This window comes from Nelusetta ayraudi, unplaced genomic scaffold, assembly GCF_046127955.1.
Source record: "Nelusetta ayraudi isolate G7.1 ecotype Tasmania unplaced genomic scaffold, CSIRO-AGI_Nayr_v1 ptg000019l, whole genome shotgun sequence".
Lineage (NCBI taxonomy): Eukaryota > Metazoa > Chordata > Actinopteri > Tetraodontiformes > Monacanthidae > Nelusetta > Nelusetta ayraudi.
This window is the reverse complement of record NW_027466069.1, coordinates 7908714-7926272: the sequence shown is the minus strand read 5'-3', so window position 1 is coordinate 7926272 and position 17559 is coordinate 7908714. Positions and strand designations below refer to the sequence as shown.

The window sequence follows — 17559 nt, the reverse complement described above, 5'->3', positions numbered from 1 at the left end:
TGGGAGGGTTTATGGACTTGAGTGTAAACCTGACGTGTCTTCACGTAGCTGATAAGCTGACCCGTGTCACTCAGCAGGTCCAACATCCTCTTTTCTCTGAATGTCTGAGCTGAGTGAGGAAGAAGCTGAAGAGCAGGTTTGGAGGTGAGGCTCTGATCCTCCTCACACCAGGAGCCACAGCAGATCAGGTCCCTCAACTGCTGATTCAGATGTCTGACAGACAGGCCACTTCCTGTCTGGAGGTCAGGTGACAGAGGTCAGGTGAAGGTAAGGCGGAGGTCAGATGGTGGTGAATGGGGTCAGATGGAGGTCAGACGGTGGTGACAGACAGCAGTGGGCTGAAGAGCTTCCTGCCGTCTGGCGAGTGCGAGCCATGGGCCAGCAGCTCCTGGATGGTCATCCAGTTGTCCAGGATGCGGCGACTCCGCCTCTTGGCCGACTTCCTCTGAGACAGCAAGCTGCCGCCGGGGGAGTCCTGAGGAAGGGGCGGGGGGTTATCGGCACCTCCTGTTGGTAACGCGTCCCTGTGAAAAAAATAATTTTTGTGCTTTTTTTGTTGGTTTTTGTTGCTTCAGTCACTTTGAATTTGTTACTGTTAATTCATCAGACTTAACAGCGCTGCCCCCTGCTGTCTCAGTCAGTCAGTCTGTCAGTCATGCTCCTTCACCTGCCCAGAAGAATCTCACTCACAGATTTACAATGAGGTTTTTCGACTTTCCTTGCTGCCTACGTCATCGAAGTTGGAATCTCAGTGAAGAACATTGGATAACCTCCAGGAAGACATCACTTCCTGCTCTGACGTCCCCCCGCATAGTGCAACAAGCCCTTGTGTGTCTGTAAGAGGACAACCTACCTGTCTCCTCTTAGGTAACCCAGGCGGCTCTGCATCATGAACTCTCTTCTTCGCCGGTATTCTCTTGCCCTCAGCAGCTGCTGTTTCCGCTCCTCTTTACTCCAGTAGCGGCCCTGTTAGAGAACGGCTCCGTTACTGGGAGGAAATGCTGTTGTCGAGGGTTTTCATTTCATGCAGGTTCTGGATTGATATTTGACCTGCTTCATCTCGCTGGCGGCGTCGTCGTCTGTGGTCATGCCGCTGCGCTCCTCCCGGATCTTAATGGCTCGGGCCTTCAGGAGGCGGTCCCTGACTGGCCGCTTGGCCACGTATCGAGTGCCGTCGCTGCGGATCTTTACCTGGACGTGAGCAGGACCGGACAGGTTAAAAGGTCACAGAGCGACTCCAGACTTGGTGAAGCCACGCGACTCACCTTCCACTCCATCCGCTGCGGCGAGGCCGTTGGCGACGAGTGCGTCAGCCCGAGCGGCAGAGCCAGTCCTAACCGCGAAGTACCTATGAGGTGTTCCTCCAAGCCACAGGGAGCGCTGTTGATGCTCCTGGGGCTGCCGGGGCCGCTGCTGCTGCCCGTGCCCGCCCGCCTGTGGTGACTCTCGGCCCCGGTCCTGTCCCTGAGCCGCTCCAGGGGTTCCACCAGGCCCTCGGAGGGGAGAGCCATGCAGCTCTGGTAGCGCTCAGGTGGCTGCGGCGCCCCCTGCCGCCTCCTGCTGAAGTAGGGGCTGGACTCTGCACTTCCTCCTCCCAGCCTGTCGGTGGCGCCACCTGTGTTATCATGATAACATGGATGTCATCCGATGTCTGAGATGGAGAGAATGAATGAGTGAGTCGTGGTGCGCTTATAGGATAAAACAGGACTCAGGCACCTGCCCGGGAGCTCCGCCCCCCATCTGCCACACCCCTTCTGGATGACGACCCAACCTCCCTGCTCAGAGACCTGGAGACGTGGACAAGCACAGTGTCAGCGCCGTTCAGACGTCTCATCCTTTCAAACCAAACTAAACCAAAAAGTCTGAACCCACCGAAATTTGGAGGGGGTGGAAGGGGTGGAGCTCGAACCCTGAGCCGCGTTGCCATCGTATCCATCTGCCTCGTACTTCCGGTACATTCTGGGAGAGAAGGTACAGCTGAGGTTGGAGTGGCGTCTCTCCCCGTCCCGTTCCCGCCGGCGGCGCCGCGGCGTCAGCGGCGAGTCGAGCGGCGGGAAGCGTCCGAGCGGCACCAGCGGTGGCGGAGACGCTGGCCGACTCTCCTCCCACTCCTCCCCTTGGAGTGGCGGGATCCGCTCGGTGCTGACCAGTGGCGTGCTCCGACAGCTCTCGCCACCGCTGTTGTAGGCGCTGGTGCTGTCCTTGTCGTCGCAGCGCTCCGGCAGCTCGTTGATGGCCGACAGCTCATGGTGAGGAGGGTCGCCGCTGCTGCCGCCGTCGTCGTCGTCGCCGTCATCCAGAACTACATGGACATCAAGATGTTTCAGGATTCAGCTGAGCAACCAACAGGATGGTTAATGACATTCATTTAAATTAATGTAATTACACTGTTGTGATAGGATCCTATAGCTTGTTTGAATGCTATACCTTTTTTAGACAAAATATAGGATCATATTCCTTGTTTAGTTGCTATACTGTGCTTAAACAAGGTATAGGATCCTATACCTTGTCTAGATGCTATACCTTGGACAGACAGAGTATAGGCTCCTATACCTTGTCTAGATGCTATACCTTTTTTAAGGTATAGCAAACAATACCTTGTTTAGACAAAATCTTGGATCTTAAAACTTGTTTCGACAAGGTATAGGATAGGATACTATAACTTGTATAAGGTACAACAAGGTATAGGATCCTATACCTTGTTTAGATCCTGTACAGACAAGTATAAACAAGGGGACAGGGTGTCTATACAAAAGAAACAAAGAAAAGTATGACCAACAGGAAGATTGGGCGTTGGTGTGACTACCTGCAGCAGTGGCAGCAGCGGTCTCTTCCTCCATCATCCAGGCCTTCAGGCATCGCTCCCGCAGCTGCTGCATCTTCTGCGCCCGCAGGATGTTGCGGCACTTGAACTCCAGGTGGCGCAGCTCCTCCTCGATCAGCGCCACCTCATGCTCGCTCAGCGAGGGAGGGGCTCTCAACTCCTCTCGAGGCTCTGCCCCCTGCCCCTCTTCTTCCTCCCCATTGGCCGGCGGTGCCTGGCTCCCCCTCTCATACTGACCCTTGACCTCTAGCAGCTCCTGGTAACGCCGGCACTCCTCCTCCGTCAGGCCCGGCGTCATCAGCGTCATGCTGGGGGGGGGCTGATGGAGGTAGAACTGCTGGTCAGAAGTCAAATGTCAAAGGTCATACAGAGCTCTCTCGCCAACACAACACCCACTACTGCCCCAGAGTTGGAATGACCTCTGATCAAAGTATAAACAGCGCCACCCAAGACAGTGTAGGATTCTGAAAACGCAGTTTGTATTTGAATATTTTTCATAATTGAGTGGAAGTGGTGTTTGGAAATGATGCTGATTGATGTGTCACCTTGTGCTGCTGGTGGTGGGGGCTGAAAGCTCCACCTCCAGCTGTCCAATCCAAGCCCAGCAGGGAGTCGCTGCTTAGCTGAAGGTCCCGCAGGTGGAGAACGGGAGTGCTGGGTCCCAGTCCAGGACTGGGTCTGGGACTTGGTCTGGGACTTGGTCTGGGACTGGGCCTGAGGACGGGACACATCTTAGCATCATGTGGTCACAGTGGAGGCAACTTGGGAAGGGAGGGGTTGAGGGCGGGGCCTACCTGGGGCTCGGCCCTGCTCGGAACTTCCTGGTGCTGCCGGGTGTGTTGGTGGTGCTGGTGTTGGGGGCACTGGTTTGGTCTCCCAGCAGGTCGGACAACTCCTCGCAGCGGGTGCTGTCGTCGGTGCGGCCCACACCGCTGTCCAGCTCCTGGCTGTTGGTGAGCAGCGGCGCCAGACTCAACAGGGGAGGGAGGGGCACTGGCGGCTCCCGGTCCTCCTTCTCACCTGGTTCCGCCTCCTCATCATCATCATCCTCCTCCTCCTCCATGCCCACCGCGACTTCCTTTTGTGCTCCTTGTGGAGGCGCCCGCTGGCGGAGGTGGTAGTAGCCGGAGAGGTGGGAGGAGCTGATGGAGCAAAGGGAGCCTCGTGGGTCTTGGCAGAGCCCGGGAGGCAGCTCTGCCTCCTCCTCTGGATCAGCTGGGTTTACATTCTGAAGGAGGACAGACAGCATGTTAGCATGGTGCTAACATAATGCTTTCACATGGGTGCACAGCATTCATGAGGCAAATTTATGCATTTCACATCTCTGCCCACAGTCCATAGAAAATGATCAGGGAGGGGAGGAGCCTTCAATTGTTTTTTTTTTCCTGTGACGGACAGGAAGTGTCTGAGTCCTAGAGCCCAGCCACCTGCTGAGAACCTGAGCTGCAATTATAACTGTGGAAAATGATAAAAGTCTTAGATGGACACACACACACGCACACACACACACACACACACACACACACACACACACACACACACACACACACACACACACACACACACAGCCACACTGGGCTAAAGGCTCCGCCCACACTGTTTTCTAATTTGCTCTTTCCTGCTTTAATTTAACATCCATCACTTCCTGTTGCTGTAAAGACATGACAGAGAGAGGAGCAAGAGCTGCTGGAGCGCCGGTTGACATACACACACACACACACACACACACACACACACACACACACAGCGCCTGTATTAAAACGCTGTCTTGCAGTTTCTACTCTGTCAGCAGACGTGGTGACACACTGGGAACAGCTGTCACAGCAATGTGTGTGTGTGTGTGTGTGTGTGTGCGTGCGCACCTCAGGAGTCAAACCCTGGTGTTCCAGGAAGTTGACGTTTGTCATGTGTCCAATTTTGTTTTTAAAATCAGCCTTCTTTGAGGTCAGAGAAGGCAGCACCACTGCGTCTCCTAATGGCATGAAAAAAAAAAATGTTGTCATGTGACCTCACCTCCACGTCGGGCCGAGCCAGCAGCAGGGAGAAGTTGATGCTGTCCTCTCTGGACAGGATGGCCACGGCCTCCTCTCGGTTCTGGATGTCCACACCGTTGATCTGGATGTTCAGAAAGCAAAGACGTAAGCAGAGGTCACGGAGAACATTAGATCACGGTGCCACGGTGTCACTGTGCATTTTTTTTTTTTAGCTAGACAAACCCGCCCAAACTGTCAACAACTTCCATACATTTGTGCCAAGGGCCTGCGGCTGCCATGGGAACCAGAAGTGACATCATTGGTCTGCTAGCCGGTAACCATGGCGATGCCAGGCCGGTAAGAGGGCCAGGAAAGATAGGATGGCGAGGGCGGAGACTGAATGTAACTCTATCCAAACAGGTTGTTGTGAGGACAAAGGTGTGACTGCGGCTGTTTCAGGGACGTTGCCAGACGGTGTCATAGTGACACTAAGAGGGAGGGGGCGCCAACAGCACCTCCCCACTGTCTATTTTTAGGGTGGCAGTAACTGAGCTGCCAGCAGCTCACTGATTGGCCAACAATCAGGCAGAGGGCTTCACATACAAATGTATTTAAAGCAAAGGAGTTTCGTTGGATGCAAGTCTGCAGCCTGACAGTCGATGTCTCTCAGGCAGAAGGTGGCAACTGGTGGTTATGTGACCCACCAAAGTTCAGCCACTGTCTGTGCTTCATCATCTGTCAGAACCTGAGAGGAACATCTTCAGCTCACCAAAGTCATCATCATCATCGTTATCATCATCATCATCATCATCATCATCATCATCATCATTCATCCATTTATCCATCATTATCAACCATAACCATCCATCATCCATTATTATCATTTGTCATCATTATGCATCACCATTCATCATCCATCATCATTATCCATCACCATCCATCATCCATCAATTTATCATCATCCATCATCCAATGATTTTATTCCTTAAAATCACAAGTCAATGTGTTTGCCGTCCAAAGTGTGCTTGCGTACCTGCAGGATTCGGTCGCCTTCTCTGATTCGTCCGTTCATTGCTGCGATGCCGTTGGGGTTCACCTGAAGTGAAGAAGACATGAGACGATGTCATGGAATGAATGGTCTCGTGGATTACTCAACGGAGTGTAGTGAGGGATGAGCTCCCGGTCCTCCACCTCCCCAACGTAGATGCCCTGGTCCTCGTCCTCGTCCGTACGGTAGCAGACGGTCAGGCCCAGCTTCTCCTGCTGGCTGGACTTGTAGAGCGCCACCTCCTGGAGAGGAGAAGTTGAGAAGATTCTGGTGAGTTTTGATGAACATTTCTGGACCTTCAACCTTGGGGTTAAACAGTGGAGCTGGAGATCCATCCCACCCAGTGCAGTTCTCCAAGTCCTCACCTCGTACTCCAGCGGGTCCTGCCGGTCTACCTCATGGTTGGACACGTCCAAGTAGTCGTCCGGGTCGTCGTAGTCCAACACGCAGCTGCGGGAGGAAAGAACAGAGGAGGGATCAGGATCCGTCGAGGGTGGAGGTCAAGAGGGGTCAGAGGTCGGAGCGCCGACGTACAACTGGCTGATCCCGTGTGGCCCCAGCAGGTGGGGGAGGGGCGGGGACGGCGGGGGAGGGGAGGAGCCGCTGCGGCGGTGATGGTGGTGGTGCTGGTGGCCCCGCCTCTCTCTGCCCGCCACCATGATGCTGTGGAAGCTGATGTCGGTCTGCGTGGCGTTGTCCACGCAGTCGGGGACGGCCACCAGGGTGAGCGAGGAGAGGGAGCCGCTGCCGTTGCCGCTGCACGTCGTGGTCACACCTGGCATCGCAGTGTTTTTTTTTGGTTGCAGAAAGAAGGAGAGACAGAGAGAGTGAGGGAGAGACAGAGAGGGAGAGAGAACGTTCTGTCTTGTTGGGAGCACTGTAAATATGGACCAACAGGGCAGTACCACTTGTCGCCATCGGGGGCAGTGTGTTTGTTCGTCACCTTTCCTCCTGTGATTCTTCCGGGCCACCTGCTGCAAAGACTCCTGGGAGTTGGGGGGCCGGTCCAGCGGGAGCTGCGACGATCTCCGTCCTCGAGTCTGAAAAACACAAATGTAAACAGCGGGAGAAATGAGTTCACATTTTTATCAAACCCATTGTTTGAAAGAGAGCCGAGTCCTGAGATGGATTCAAACTGGCTGATCCGCCGATCCGGTTCATGTCAAACTTAACAGCAAAACAGAAGACGAGATGAACAATGACAGCAGTAAGAAGATCAGAGACTGAACTCTGACCTCAGGCGTCGCCGAGGGAGAGAGTGGAGGTCAAAGGTCGCGGGATAATGAAGCAAGCAGGATGAATGATTTACACTGAAAATGTCGTCTGTGGATTTGATGTGGGTTGTGAAAGCCCGAGAGACCAGCGAGGAGACACCACTTATTCACACCTGAGGTGAAGTGAAGCGGCGGCAACGCCTCAACGGGGGAGGAATCAGAGTGTGTGAACCTCAGAAGGTCAACTGGAGGTCAACCAGAGGTCAGAAACTGTGATTGTGACATGCGAGGAGGAGCCGTCTCCATCCATCCATCCATCCATCCCGGTGCAGGACTGAGGATGGGAGGGTTCAAGTGTGTGTGTTTGTGTGGGTGGGTGGGTGTGTGAGTGCGTGTGTGTGTGTGTGTGTGTGTATGTGTGTGTCCCACCTTGCCGTGTCTGTCCACGGGCCTCAGCGAGCTGCCCCATCCTTTCTGCTGATGAGAAGAAGACCAGACATGATAAGTCGCTGTCCCTGTGTTCAACGTTCCTTTTAAAGGGACAGTTTGCATTTATAGACCAAAACCAAACCCTCTCATCTGCTTTGTGTGCCGCTCGGCTCTTCGGGTTACACTGGGTTGTGTATTTAAAATGAGTGCTTTTGGTCACCCACTGCACAGAATCACTGGGGCAGGAAAAACATTGAGATTTTTCCCTTTCAGGGTCCAAAACAAACAAACAAACCGGGGTTGTGTTGTTGTGCTTGCACACGCACATGCACACACACACCAACACACATACACACACTGCTGTGTTGAACAGATGCTGATTTAACAGTCACTCCGTCACCTCAGGTTCAGCTCCGCCTCCATCCACAGCAGAAGCATCCAATCAAACAGCTGTGAGCAAAAGTCAGAGGAAACACCTGCTCGTCATGCAGAAGAGAGGTGTGTGTGTGTGTGTGTGTGTGTGCGTGTGTGTGTGTGCGTGCACGCGTGCTTCTACTTCATTAGACCTTCATGCTGCCGTTGCTGCTGAAGCTTGAACGCCTGCAGATACACACTCACCATCCACACACTCATGTGGAAGAGCTTCTTCCTTCTAGATGACACACACACACACACACACACACACACACACACACACACACACACACACACACACAGACACACACACACACACACACAAACACCATGAATACCTAGATGACTGCTTCCCCTTTTGTTTGAGAACTCATCATTATGCATTAAATATCCACTGCCTTGTGTGTGTTTGCGTGTGTGTATGTGTGTGTGTGTGTGTGTGTGTGTGTGTGTGTGTGTGTGTGTGTTAGATTACATGCTTCAGTCTGGTAAAAAAAAAAAAAATTGTCTCGTCTGTCCAGCCTGCAAGAACACATTTTCACAGCTCCTCAGTGCTGGAACACTTCAGCCAATCACTTAGGTCAGGCAGAAGCAGTTGTTTGTTTCAACGACGTTTGGATGTCTGTATGTTGTGAAAACACAATAGTAAATATAATAGTAAAACCTCTTTGAAGCAGACAAAGAACACACACACACACACACACACACACACACAAACACACACACACACACACACACACACACACACACACACACACACAGGCTAGCACAGGTTCTCTGTGTTCTGTCAGAGGAGAAACTCTGACACTTTCCCTTGTGGCTGGTTGCAGTATAGCTCCTAAGCCCCTCCCTCTCCATATAAGCAGTCATGCTGAAACAATAATTATTACTGTTAACGTAGTTAATAATCGCCAACAGTTTGGTTTCACGTCGTTGTTGTTGGATGCTTTCAAAAAGTGGGCGGTGCATCGAGATTAGGGGCTGCTGCTTATTGGTCTGAGTGCGCTGCAGAGTCAACGTTGACCTCTTTTATTTATAGCAGCCAATGCATTGAATGGCAGACACAGTGAATAGACCCAAGTATTGACGAACTGAGGCAGTGGGCGTGTCCTCGGTCACATGACTGCGACCACTTGTACAGTCGCTGCCATTCATCAACCTCTTACCCCCCTCCCACTTCATCAACTATTTACTGACGCCTTCAGTACACACTTCCAGCACATTCATCAACACACACACACACACGGGGAAGAGTAATGGATCCAACTCCATTCCCAGCATGTTGAGGGGGAACAGGGAGCTGCTGCAGGCATGGAGCAGATGAAGACAAAAATAAAAGGTGAACTGGGGATTGATGGAGAGGATGGAGTGAGAGGAGGAGGAGGAGGAGGAAGAGGTGAGAGTGTCTCTCTGTGACCCCTGACCCCCATCAATCCCTCAGCCTGATGGGAGAACCGCCAACGGTGATTGCAGGTCTGAAACGACCACAGAGGGGCGTGACCATGAGCCTGGGGAAGAGCCGGCCTGTGATTGGCTCCCGGCTTGGGGACGTTACAGAGCGCGCTCCTGCTCACCCGTGTACCTCTTATGCTAATCGCGCCATCATAAACATGTTTCATGACTGTAATGAGGTTTTTATGAAGCTCTGTGTTCAACATCGGCGCCTTTATTAACATCTCACGGCGGCGGCGGCGGCTGGCCCGTTCGCCCGCCAATGCATCTCTCTCTCAGAGGTCCCGCCCCCCCACCGCCAGAGACACAACAGCTGTCTGCTCACCTCATGAAATATCACACAAATGTATTTCCTTTTATTTAAGCTGTAATTTTTTTTCTCGCTTTTCTCCTTTATTTCGCATAACTATGTAAAGATGTTTGTTCATATTAGCCTGTATTATATGGGTATATGCATGTAGGCACATGTGTACACATGTATGTGTGTGTATATATATGTGTACGGTGGTGTATCCATAAATGTATTTATATATATCTATACTGTATGTATATATCATTATAAATGTATATGTATGCACATGCATACACATTTATGTATGATTACATATACATGTATATGTAACATGTATATGTAATCATTTATTATGTGTTTCGGTACATTTTGTCAGAACTACATTCATGGAACCATTATTTTATAATTGGTGGCTGGACATGAGGGAAGATTGATTTTGTTCATTATTTAAGGAGAGTTTATAAGTTACGCATCAAATGTGTATTCCGTGTATAATGTTTAAAATTTTAATGAAATTTTATTTTTGTCCTTCATATTCGAAATGAATATTTCAAACCATCCAAAAAAAAATCAATCACCTCAAATCAACCCTGTTACTGCCGCAGACTGGACGGCATTCGTCACATTAATGTTGCAGATTCCTTTTTTTCCTGACTTGTGTTTTCGCACATACATGCCATCCTGTATGGATTTAATTTCATAATTTCCTGCTTGTTAAAAGATAAACTTCTGCTGGACTATAATCAAAGACAGTCTGCGTCATTAAGCTCCTAATTTCCCAGACGACAGAATTATTTGCATAAATTATTTGGTTTTGCTGATCTTTTTCTTTTCTTTTCAAGCGTACCAAAAGATGAACTTTTAATGGCGTAATTAGAGACTAATGACATTTCAAACCAAAAGATGAGCGAAGGTTTATGCAACGAGTCTAAAGGAAATGTGCTGGTTAAATTACAGCAAGGCCTGAAACTCTGAGAATCAGAAGCTATGAAATAAACTTTTTTCCCTTTTTTTCTAATCAGAAATCAAGTTCATGATCTGAGTCTCATCAGCAGAACAGCTTCTGATGTCCAGTTCGATCTGGATCCTTGACATCCAGGGTGAAGGCAGCAGCAGCGCATCATGGGAGTTGTAGCAACATATTGGCGCTGAGGTTTTCAGAAGCTGCAGCTGAATACAAACGAGCTGCCGGCTCTCTGGAGGACCGCTGCCATTGCCGGGCTAATTGGTCCAGCTCATTAAGACTAATATAATTTGCACCACTGATTGAATTTCCAGGATTCCACCAGCAGGGCGGCGATGCAGAGGGATGTATACAATTAAACCGATGGAGGAGAAAAGCCCTGACAAGGAGAGAGAGAGAGATTCAGTTTGGAATCAAATGTTGTTCACACTGGTTGCTCTGCTTTGTTGTCTTTTAAAAGCCCCTGTTTACTAGAAATCATCCCTCCATCCCTCCTTCCTTCATCCCTCATTCCTCCCTCCATCCTCCCTACTTCCTTCATCCCTCCGTCCTCCCTCCTTCATTTCTCCCTGGTTCATCCATTGTTCATCCCTCCTTCCTTACTTCTTCATCCTTCCTTTCTCCTTCATGCCTCTTCCATCCCTCCGGCCTCTCTACTTCATCCTTCCCTTCTCCTTCATGCGTCTTCCATCCCTCCATCTTCTCTCCTTCCTTCAAACCTCCTTCCTCCCTCCTTCATTCGTCGTTCATCCCTCCTTCCTAACTCTTTCATCCCTCCCTCTTCCCTCCTTCATTCCTCCATCCTTTTATTCTTCCTCCACCGTCTGGCTGCAACGATGCCATTGACAAAGTAAAGGCACTTCCCGAAGCAGCTGGCGGGGTTTTCTCTCTCTCTCTCTCTCTTTCTCTCTCTCTCTCTCTCTTTCTCTCTCTCTCTCTCTCTCTCTCTCTCTCTCTTTCTCTCTCTCTGCGTGCGTGTGTGTGTGTGTGTGTGTGCACTCATTACAGCAGAGCTGCCAGCTCCAGAGTGAGAAAGCATAAATACAGCTTCCCTAATGGCCTCGGTTACCGTGGCAACAGCCTCCCATTGAGATGAGTCTGACAGGCGGGTGAGGAGGAGAGGTGACTGAGACGAAGGGTGAGTGGTGTAGGGGAGGTGTGGTGGGAGGAAGAGTGCCGATGAGAGCAGGTAGAATTGGACAGTGATGGACAGAGGCAGAGAGAAAAGGAGAAGCGGGGAGTCGGCGGTTAGCTGGTAAGTCATGTGATCCACACACCAGGAAGCAGTTCCCCGCTACTGCTCTGCAAACAAAGCTCTCCACAGATGTTCACGCAGAAAGCAAGAGGACCACGGACAGCTCCACGGTCACCATCACCTTCTTCTGCAGGACACCTGAAGAACCACCAGATCAGCTTGGTTTGCGGACGTTGCTCCACCAGCCCAGTTTCAACTGGTTTCAGCAGCCGAGTTCCAACTGATTGAACCCTCCCAGTTCCAACTGATTCCACCAGCACAGTTCTAACTGGTTCCACCAGTCCAGCAGCCCAGTTCTAACTGATTCTACCAGCCCAGTAACAACTGGTTCCACCTCCCTGGACAGGAGACACACACACCTCTACAGCAGACCACGACTCTCGGCTGTTCTAACTGATTCCACCCCCTCTGGCTACTCTTATTTGTACTGTGGTTTCCTGGGTAATATCATGTAGTTAGATGGGGGAGGAACGGGGGATGGGAGACGAGGGGGGAGGAGAAGACAGAGGAGCGGAAAGGAAACAGAAAAGAACAGAAAGAAAGAGGAGGGAAATGAAGAAAGAAGAAGGAAGAAAAGAGCGTCACAGTTGACAGGTGCAGAGGGTTTTTTTCATTTCATTTGATTTCCTCACTGCTAGGCTCTGTCTGGACACACACACTCACGCAAACCCACACACACATACGCACACACACACACACACACACACACAGTCGGTGGTTCGCTGGTTTGATCGCAGTCGTTTGATTTTCGCTCCACATGCTGAGCCTTTTGTCCCCTCAGGCTCAGTCAGACGGAGCCTGAAGCCCCCCGAGCGAGACGTTCAAATGCTTGCCGGCGACCTGGGGCAAAACCAGATGCTGCCACACAGCCGTCGGGGGAGGGGTTGGTGGGCGGGACAGTGCGGTTGTGTCGGAGCAAAAAAAAATTTTGCTGGTGTGTAATTGTTGTTAAGCATGATTGGAAAACAACGGGACGCTAATTGGACTCATTACATTAATAGCACCTGATGTCACAACGTGTTGCACCTAACTGACCGTTCAAGACCTTCTGACCAGCAGGGGGCAGAAGAAGGTCAATGTTTTGGTCTCCACCTCCCCTAAAAAGAAAAGTATAGAGAACTTCAGTGACCTCGAACACAACATGCTGTCACAACGTCTGGTGGCACGTGCTGGCTGTGGTAACTGCTATAATTATCGTCATTAGGAGTGTGTGTGCGTCATCCTCCTCCTAAATACCTTATTAATCACATACACAGTCACTTGACAGGCGCACACAGACACACACATACAGCAAAGCTATGTTCTCTACACAAAGCCAAGGTGGAATCTTCCTCTGTGTGTGTGTGTGTGTGTGTGTGTGTGTGCGCGCGCAAGCAAGCAAGCAGTATAGTAAGTTTAGCATACATCATATGGAGCTCTGAGATCCAGGAAGCCGGGAACTACGTACAGCTCCATGTTCACTTTTAGCTCCTTGTAACTGTGTTCAGCACCACGGACAGCACGGCTGTAACTCCAGGCCACTGAGAGCTGATTGGAGAGACGTTGCCCAGCAAGCTGCCTTCGGTTATTTAGCACAAAACCAAATGAAGGCGGCTCAGACCGCCAGTAACTCATGGTGATTGATTAATCTGCTTGGACTGCAGCCATTTCTCTATTGCATTGCTTCCAGTTCACTGCTGGGTTCGTTTCAATTTCACCCCGGGGTTGGAGGTCGCTCATCATAATGTCACACCTTCGGCCTAGCCTGGTGTGAGATGCAACCAATTGCCTTTGATACTACCTCTGTATCAACTCGTACCTCTGAGCCATCTCGGAGAACTAGAGACATTGAGTATTTATCAAGTATTACATTTAACATACACATAAACCGTAAGTCATTTCTATGAAATTACCCGTATTCAAATTTGTTTAAGCATGGACGCAACACCGAGTGTGACTCGATTCAGCACCACGGACAGCTCAAACCATCACGGTCCTATTCTATTTTAGCACCACGGACAGCTCTATGCGCACTACCTGCTCCCTGGAATTGTGTTCAGCACAACGGACAGTTCAACGTATTGCGGCGCTAAGACAGCTAAGCATGTGACTGCTTTCAGCACCATGGACAGCTCCCTGCGGATTGCCACTTTCTCACCTGGCAGCCAAGCAGGTCACGAGGGAATGCAGCCTTTTTCCAGCCGTTTTAACATCACAATCACCACAACAAAGGCAGCGTCTGACCCAGATACAGGTGCATATGTGTGTGCGTGTGTGTTTGCCAGGACACATACAAACACACACACACACATACATCTGGATTACCTGTCACGACCAGTTTATTTCCTGTTTTCGATCCAACAGATATAGTCACATGTTTGGCTTTAGCAATTAGTGTCACATTTTGAAGACAACAGGGTATTGTTGACTAGACCCACACACACAAACACACACACACACACACACACACACACACATTGATTTCCATGGAAAAGGAGGGTGGGAGCAGGATTTCTCTCTTTTGACCTTTAAAGAACAACTTGACTGGCCCACAGTGATAAATGAGTCTCCCATTCCACACACACACACACACACACACCCACACACACACACACACACACACACACACACACACACACACACACACACACACACACAGGAATGAAATATTTCCATTTAGAACCACAATCTGATAGGAGCCCGTCGCAGGAGCTGGTTGGCAGGTTGACCTGCTTAGACTTGTAAATCAGATGACCGGCCCCCTGGTGGCCGGCTGCAGTATAGCTTCAGAAGCCCCTCACTGCCCCCAAAAGATTGTTTGTTCAGGTGTTTATTTCAATGCAGTTGTTACCTGAGTCTGGCATCGTGTTTGCGACAAGACAACGTGCATGAGGACAGCTGTGTGCTGTACTGCAGATGGCCAGCAGGGTGCTGATTGAGAAACTGTGTTAGTGTCCTGGATGAGTGTGTGTGAAGCTCCTCCTACCTGGAAGAGGACCCGGTACTGGTCCTCCGGACGTCGCACCACACACATGTTGCACCCCATGACTCCGTCTGAAGGTCCTGCTGGTCTCTTCTCTGGAAGCTTGCCGAGGAAAAAAAAATCAACCGCTTGACCTACTGATGTCTCGTCCTTTGCTGCCTTCACCTTTGACCCAGTCAGTCACAGTGGAGACCAAAGTCCGAAAACATCAACAGGAAGCTGTAATCCGTAGGATCCTGAATGTGACAAGGTTTGTGTTTGGTTTTCAGTCGTTGTGGCCTCTATTTATTGTGCTGACAAAATTATCACAAAATATATTTTTTAATGTGCTTCCCAAGAAAAAAAATGTGCTTTATTTCAATTGTCTCTTTGAGCTTTCACCCAGTTGAGTTTGAGTTTCCCTCTTGTGTCCTCCTGGAATTATAAAACAATCAGAGGGAGGAGCCTGACACACACACACACACACACACACACACACACACACACCCAGAAGACCCTGCTGAGCTTGATTGGATGAATATAGAAAGGCGATCATATAAAAAAATGAATAAATGTAATAATTACTTTTTGTACTAAAGTAAATTTAACACTGATGTAATGAACATTAAATATGTAGTAATTAAATAGATTAAGTGTGTGTTTTTTTGTTTGGAGCAAAATGTCAACTTTGTGCTGTATTTCTATTTTTTTGTCAAAGTGGATCAGGACTCTGAGGTCAATTGACGGCAGTAAGACCGCCAATCGGCTATTCAGAATGCAGGGCAGCAGCTTGTTGCTGCAACCTGTTTGAGAATTCTTCTGAAGACCACCACTGCTGACAGCGCTGATTGGCCGATCAGAAGTCTCATGTTGAAACAGCAGCAAAGAGAGTCAACAGTCTGCTTGTGCTTGAAATTGTCGCTGAAGTTGTGCTTCAAAACGATTTCATCTCTTCATAGCAAAATTTTCCAGCAGCTGAATTTTGAGATTCTGATGCTGCTCATCGGAACCTCAGAATCATTTTCTGCATCTTCTGATGGAAGAAAAAACACTCCAGCTGCTTGCAGAACTTTCTTTGTGCCTTGCTTTGCTTCATGGGCTCTGCTTAACGGATGAGAAGGTTGTCGGACTGCACGCAAACACCTGAGGTCAGAGGTCAGAGTCGTTCGGGGGGTGGGGAGGAGTTTTAGGGTGGTTGTGCATCCTCATTGGTGCATGCCCACCACTGGCCTCCATGCAGCTGCCTCACTCAGCACCGGGGACCCTACGACTCTTCTGTGCTCTTCGTTTCTCATGTTTCAGCGCTGAGAACGTGAAGGACGACGCTCTGAGGAAGAAGATCTCGCGTGGTCCCTCAAACTCTCTGCAGCTTCCAGGAAACAATCGGAAAATCAGTCACTTCCTTGAAGCTCCTGGAGGGCTGAAGCTCCAGACCAGCTTGTTTCCAAAAACCCCCACCTCAGCCACCTCAGCCTCCATGGGAACCTTCTCGCGCTCCTCCTAGAGGCTCTGCACAGCTGCTGCTCTGCTCCTCCACCTGCCCTCCTTCCTCCTTCTACTCCGCTGTTTCATCGTCTCCAGCACTTATCTTCAGTCCAGTTGGAGCCCCGAACCCTAAAAGACCACAAAGAGAAGAAGTTTCACTGGTCTGGACTTCAGATAAAAAGATAAACTGTAAAATCTGAGGAGGACTACACTTCGTCAGGAGGAAAAACTGTTGGTTTTCCTGACAGAGTGACAATTCATCTAAATTCAAAATTTCTCCTCAGTTTCATCTCTTACATTTTGAATTTAATGTGTCCAAAGCTTAAAAAGTCAAATGGAAAAGTGGGTAAAGATAGAATTTCCTGTTTTTTTTTGTTTGTTTGTTTTTTTGTTTTTTATCATATTTGTCTTTTAGATCATTTTAAAAGATAATAAAACTACTGAACTGAACAAGTGCCCAGCAGCTGCAGGAAGACCTGGAGCTGCTGCTGAACATGTGGCTGCAGCAGCTCCAGATCTTCAGCGCTGCCGGAGAACCAGACCGCAAGTCAACCGAAATGAGAGACAAACTCCAGACCTCCGTCAGCGTCAGGGAGCGTCCACTCCTCCTCCTCCTGCTGCTCCTCCTCCTCCTCCTCCTGCTGCTGCTGCTGCTGCTCCTCCTCCTTCTCCTCCTGCTGCTGCTGCTGCTCCTTCTCTTCCTCCTCTTCCTCCTTTTCCACCTCCTCCTCCTCCTCCTGCTGCTGCTCCCTTTCTCAGTGTGCCGTCAGGACGGTGGTGCAGCAGCTCTGCAGCTCTCTCTCTCCCTCTCACTCCCTCTCTCGCTCCTCTTCTGCGGCGCCGGGATGGAACAACAGCAGCGTCCAGCAACTCAGCCAGCCAATCAGCTGCAGCCGGCAATTAATGTCCTCCCCCTTCTCCCTCCTCTCTCTCACCCTTCCCTCTTATCCCTGCTCCTCCACCTCCTCCTCCACCACTTCCACCCCCTCCTCCCTCATTGTTCTTCACCTGTTCATTCGTCTCAGTGACACCGGAGCTTCGCGGTCATGTGATCACGCGCTCCAGACGTCTCGTGTCGAGCTTCCGAGGCTGTTTCAGCTCCTCTCTGGAGGTTCCTCTGCCCACCTAACCAGGTGAGGAACCTTCACTTGCACAGGAGAAATTTCTCACCTGTCGGAGCAACTGGAAGACGTCAGCGTGGGGAGCCTATCGCATTTTTATTAGTTTAAAAAGAGTCTTGAAGCACCGCCCACCAAACTCAAATGGAT

The 17559-nt window shown here is 50.3% G+C and overlaps 1 protein-coding gene across 1 annotated transcript; it reads right to left on the bottom strand.

The window, feature by feature from the left end:
• Window positions 1–310: 310 nt before the first annotated feature.
• Window positions 311–17013, bottom strand: LOC142888492 (PDZ domain-containing protein 4-like). The gene is made up of 18 exons (XM_076026828.1): window positions 16869–17013; window positions 14831–16420; window positions 7489–7536; window positions 6789–6885; window positions 6380–6620; window positions 6211–6295; window positions 5989–6087; window positions 5831–5893; window positions 4838–4939; window positions 3619–4052; window positions 3370–3538; window positions 2807–3158; window positions 1873–2302; window positions 1717–1787; window positions 1266–1615; window positions 1051–1191; window positions 854–966; window positions 311–524 (listed from the first exon to the last, which is right to left on the bottom strand). The coding sequence occupies exons 2-18, from the start codon at window positions 14888–14890 to the stop codon at window positions 311–313; spliced, it is 3069 nt and encodes a 1022-aa protein (XP_075882943.1). The 5' UTR covers window positions 14891–16420; window positions 16869–17013.
• Between the last annotated feature and the right edge of the window lie 546 nt (window positions 17014–17559).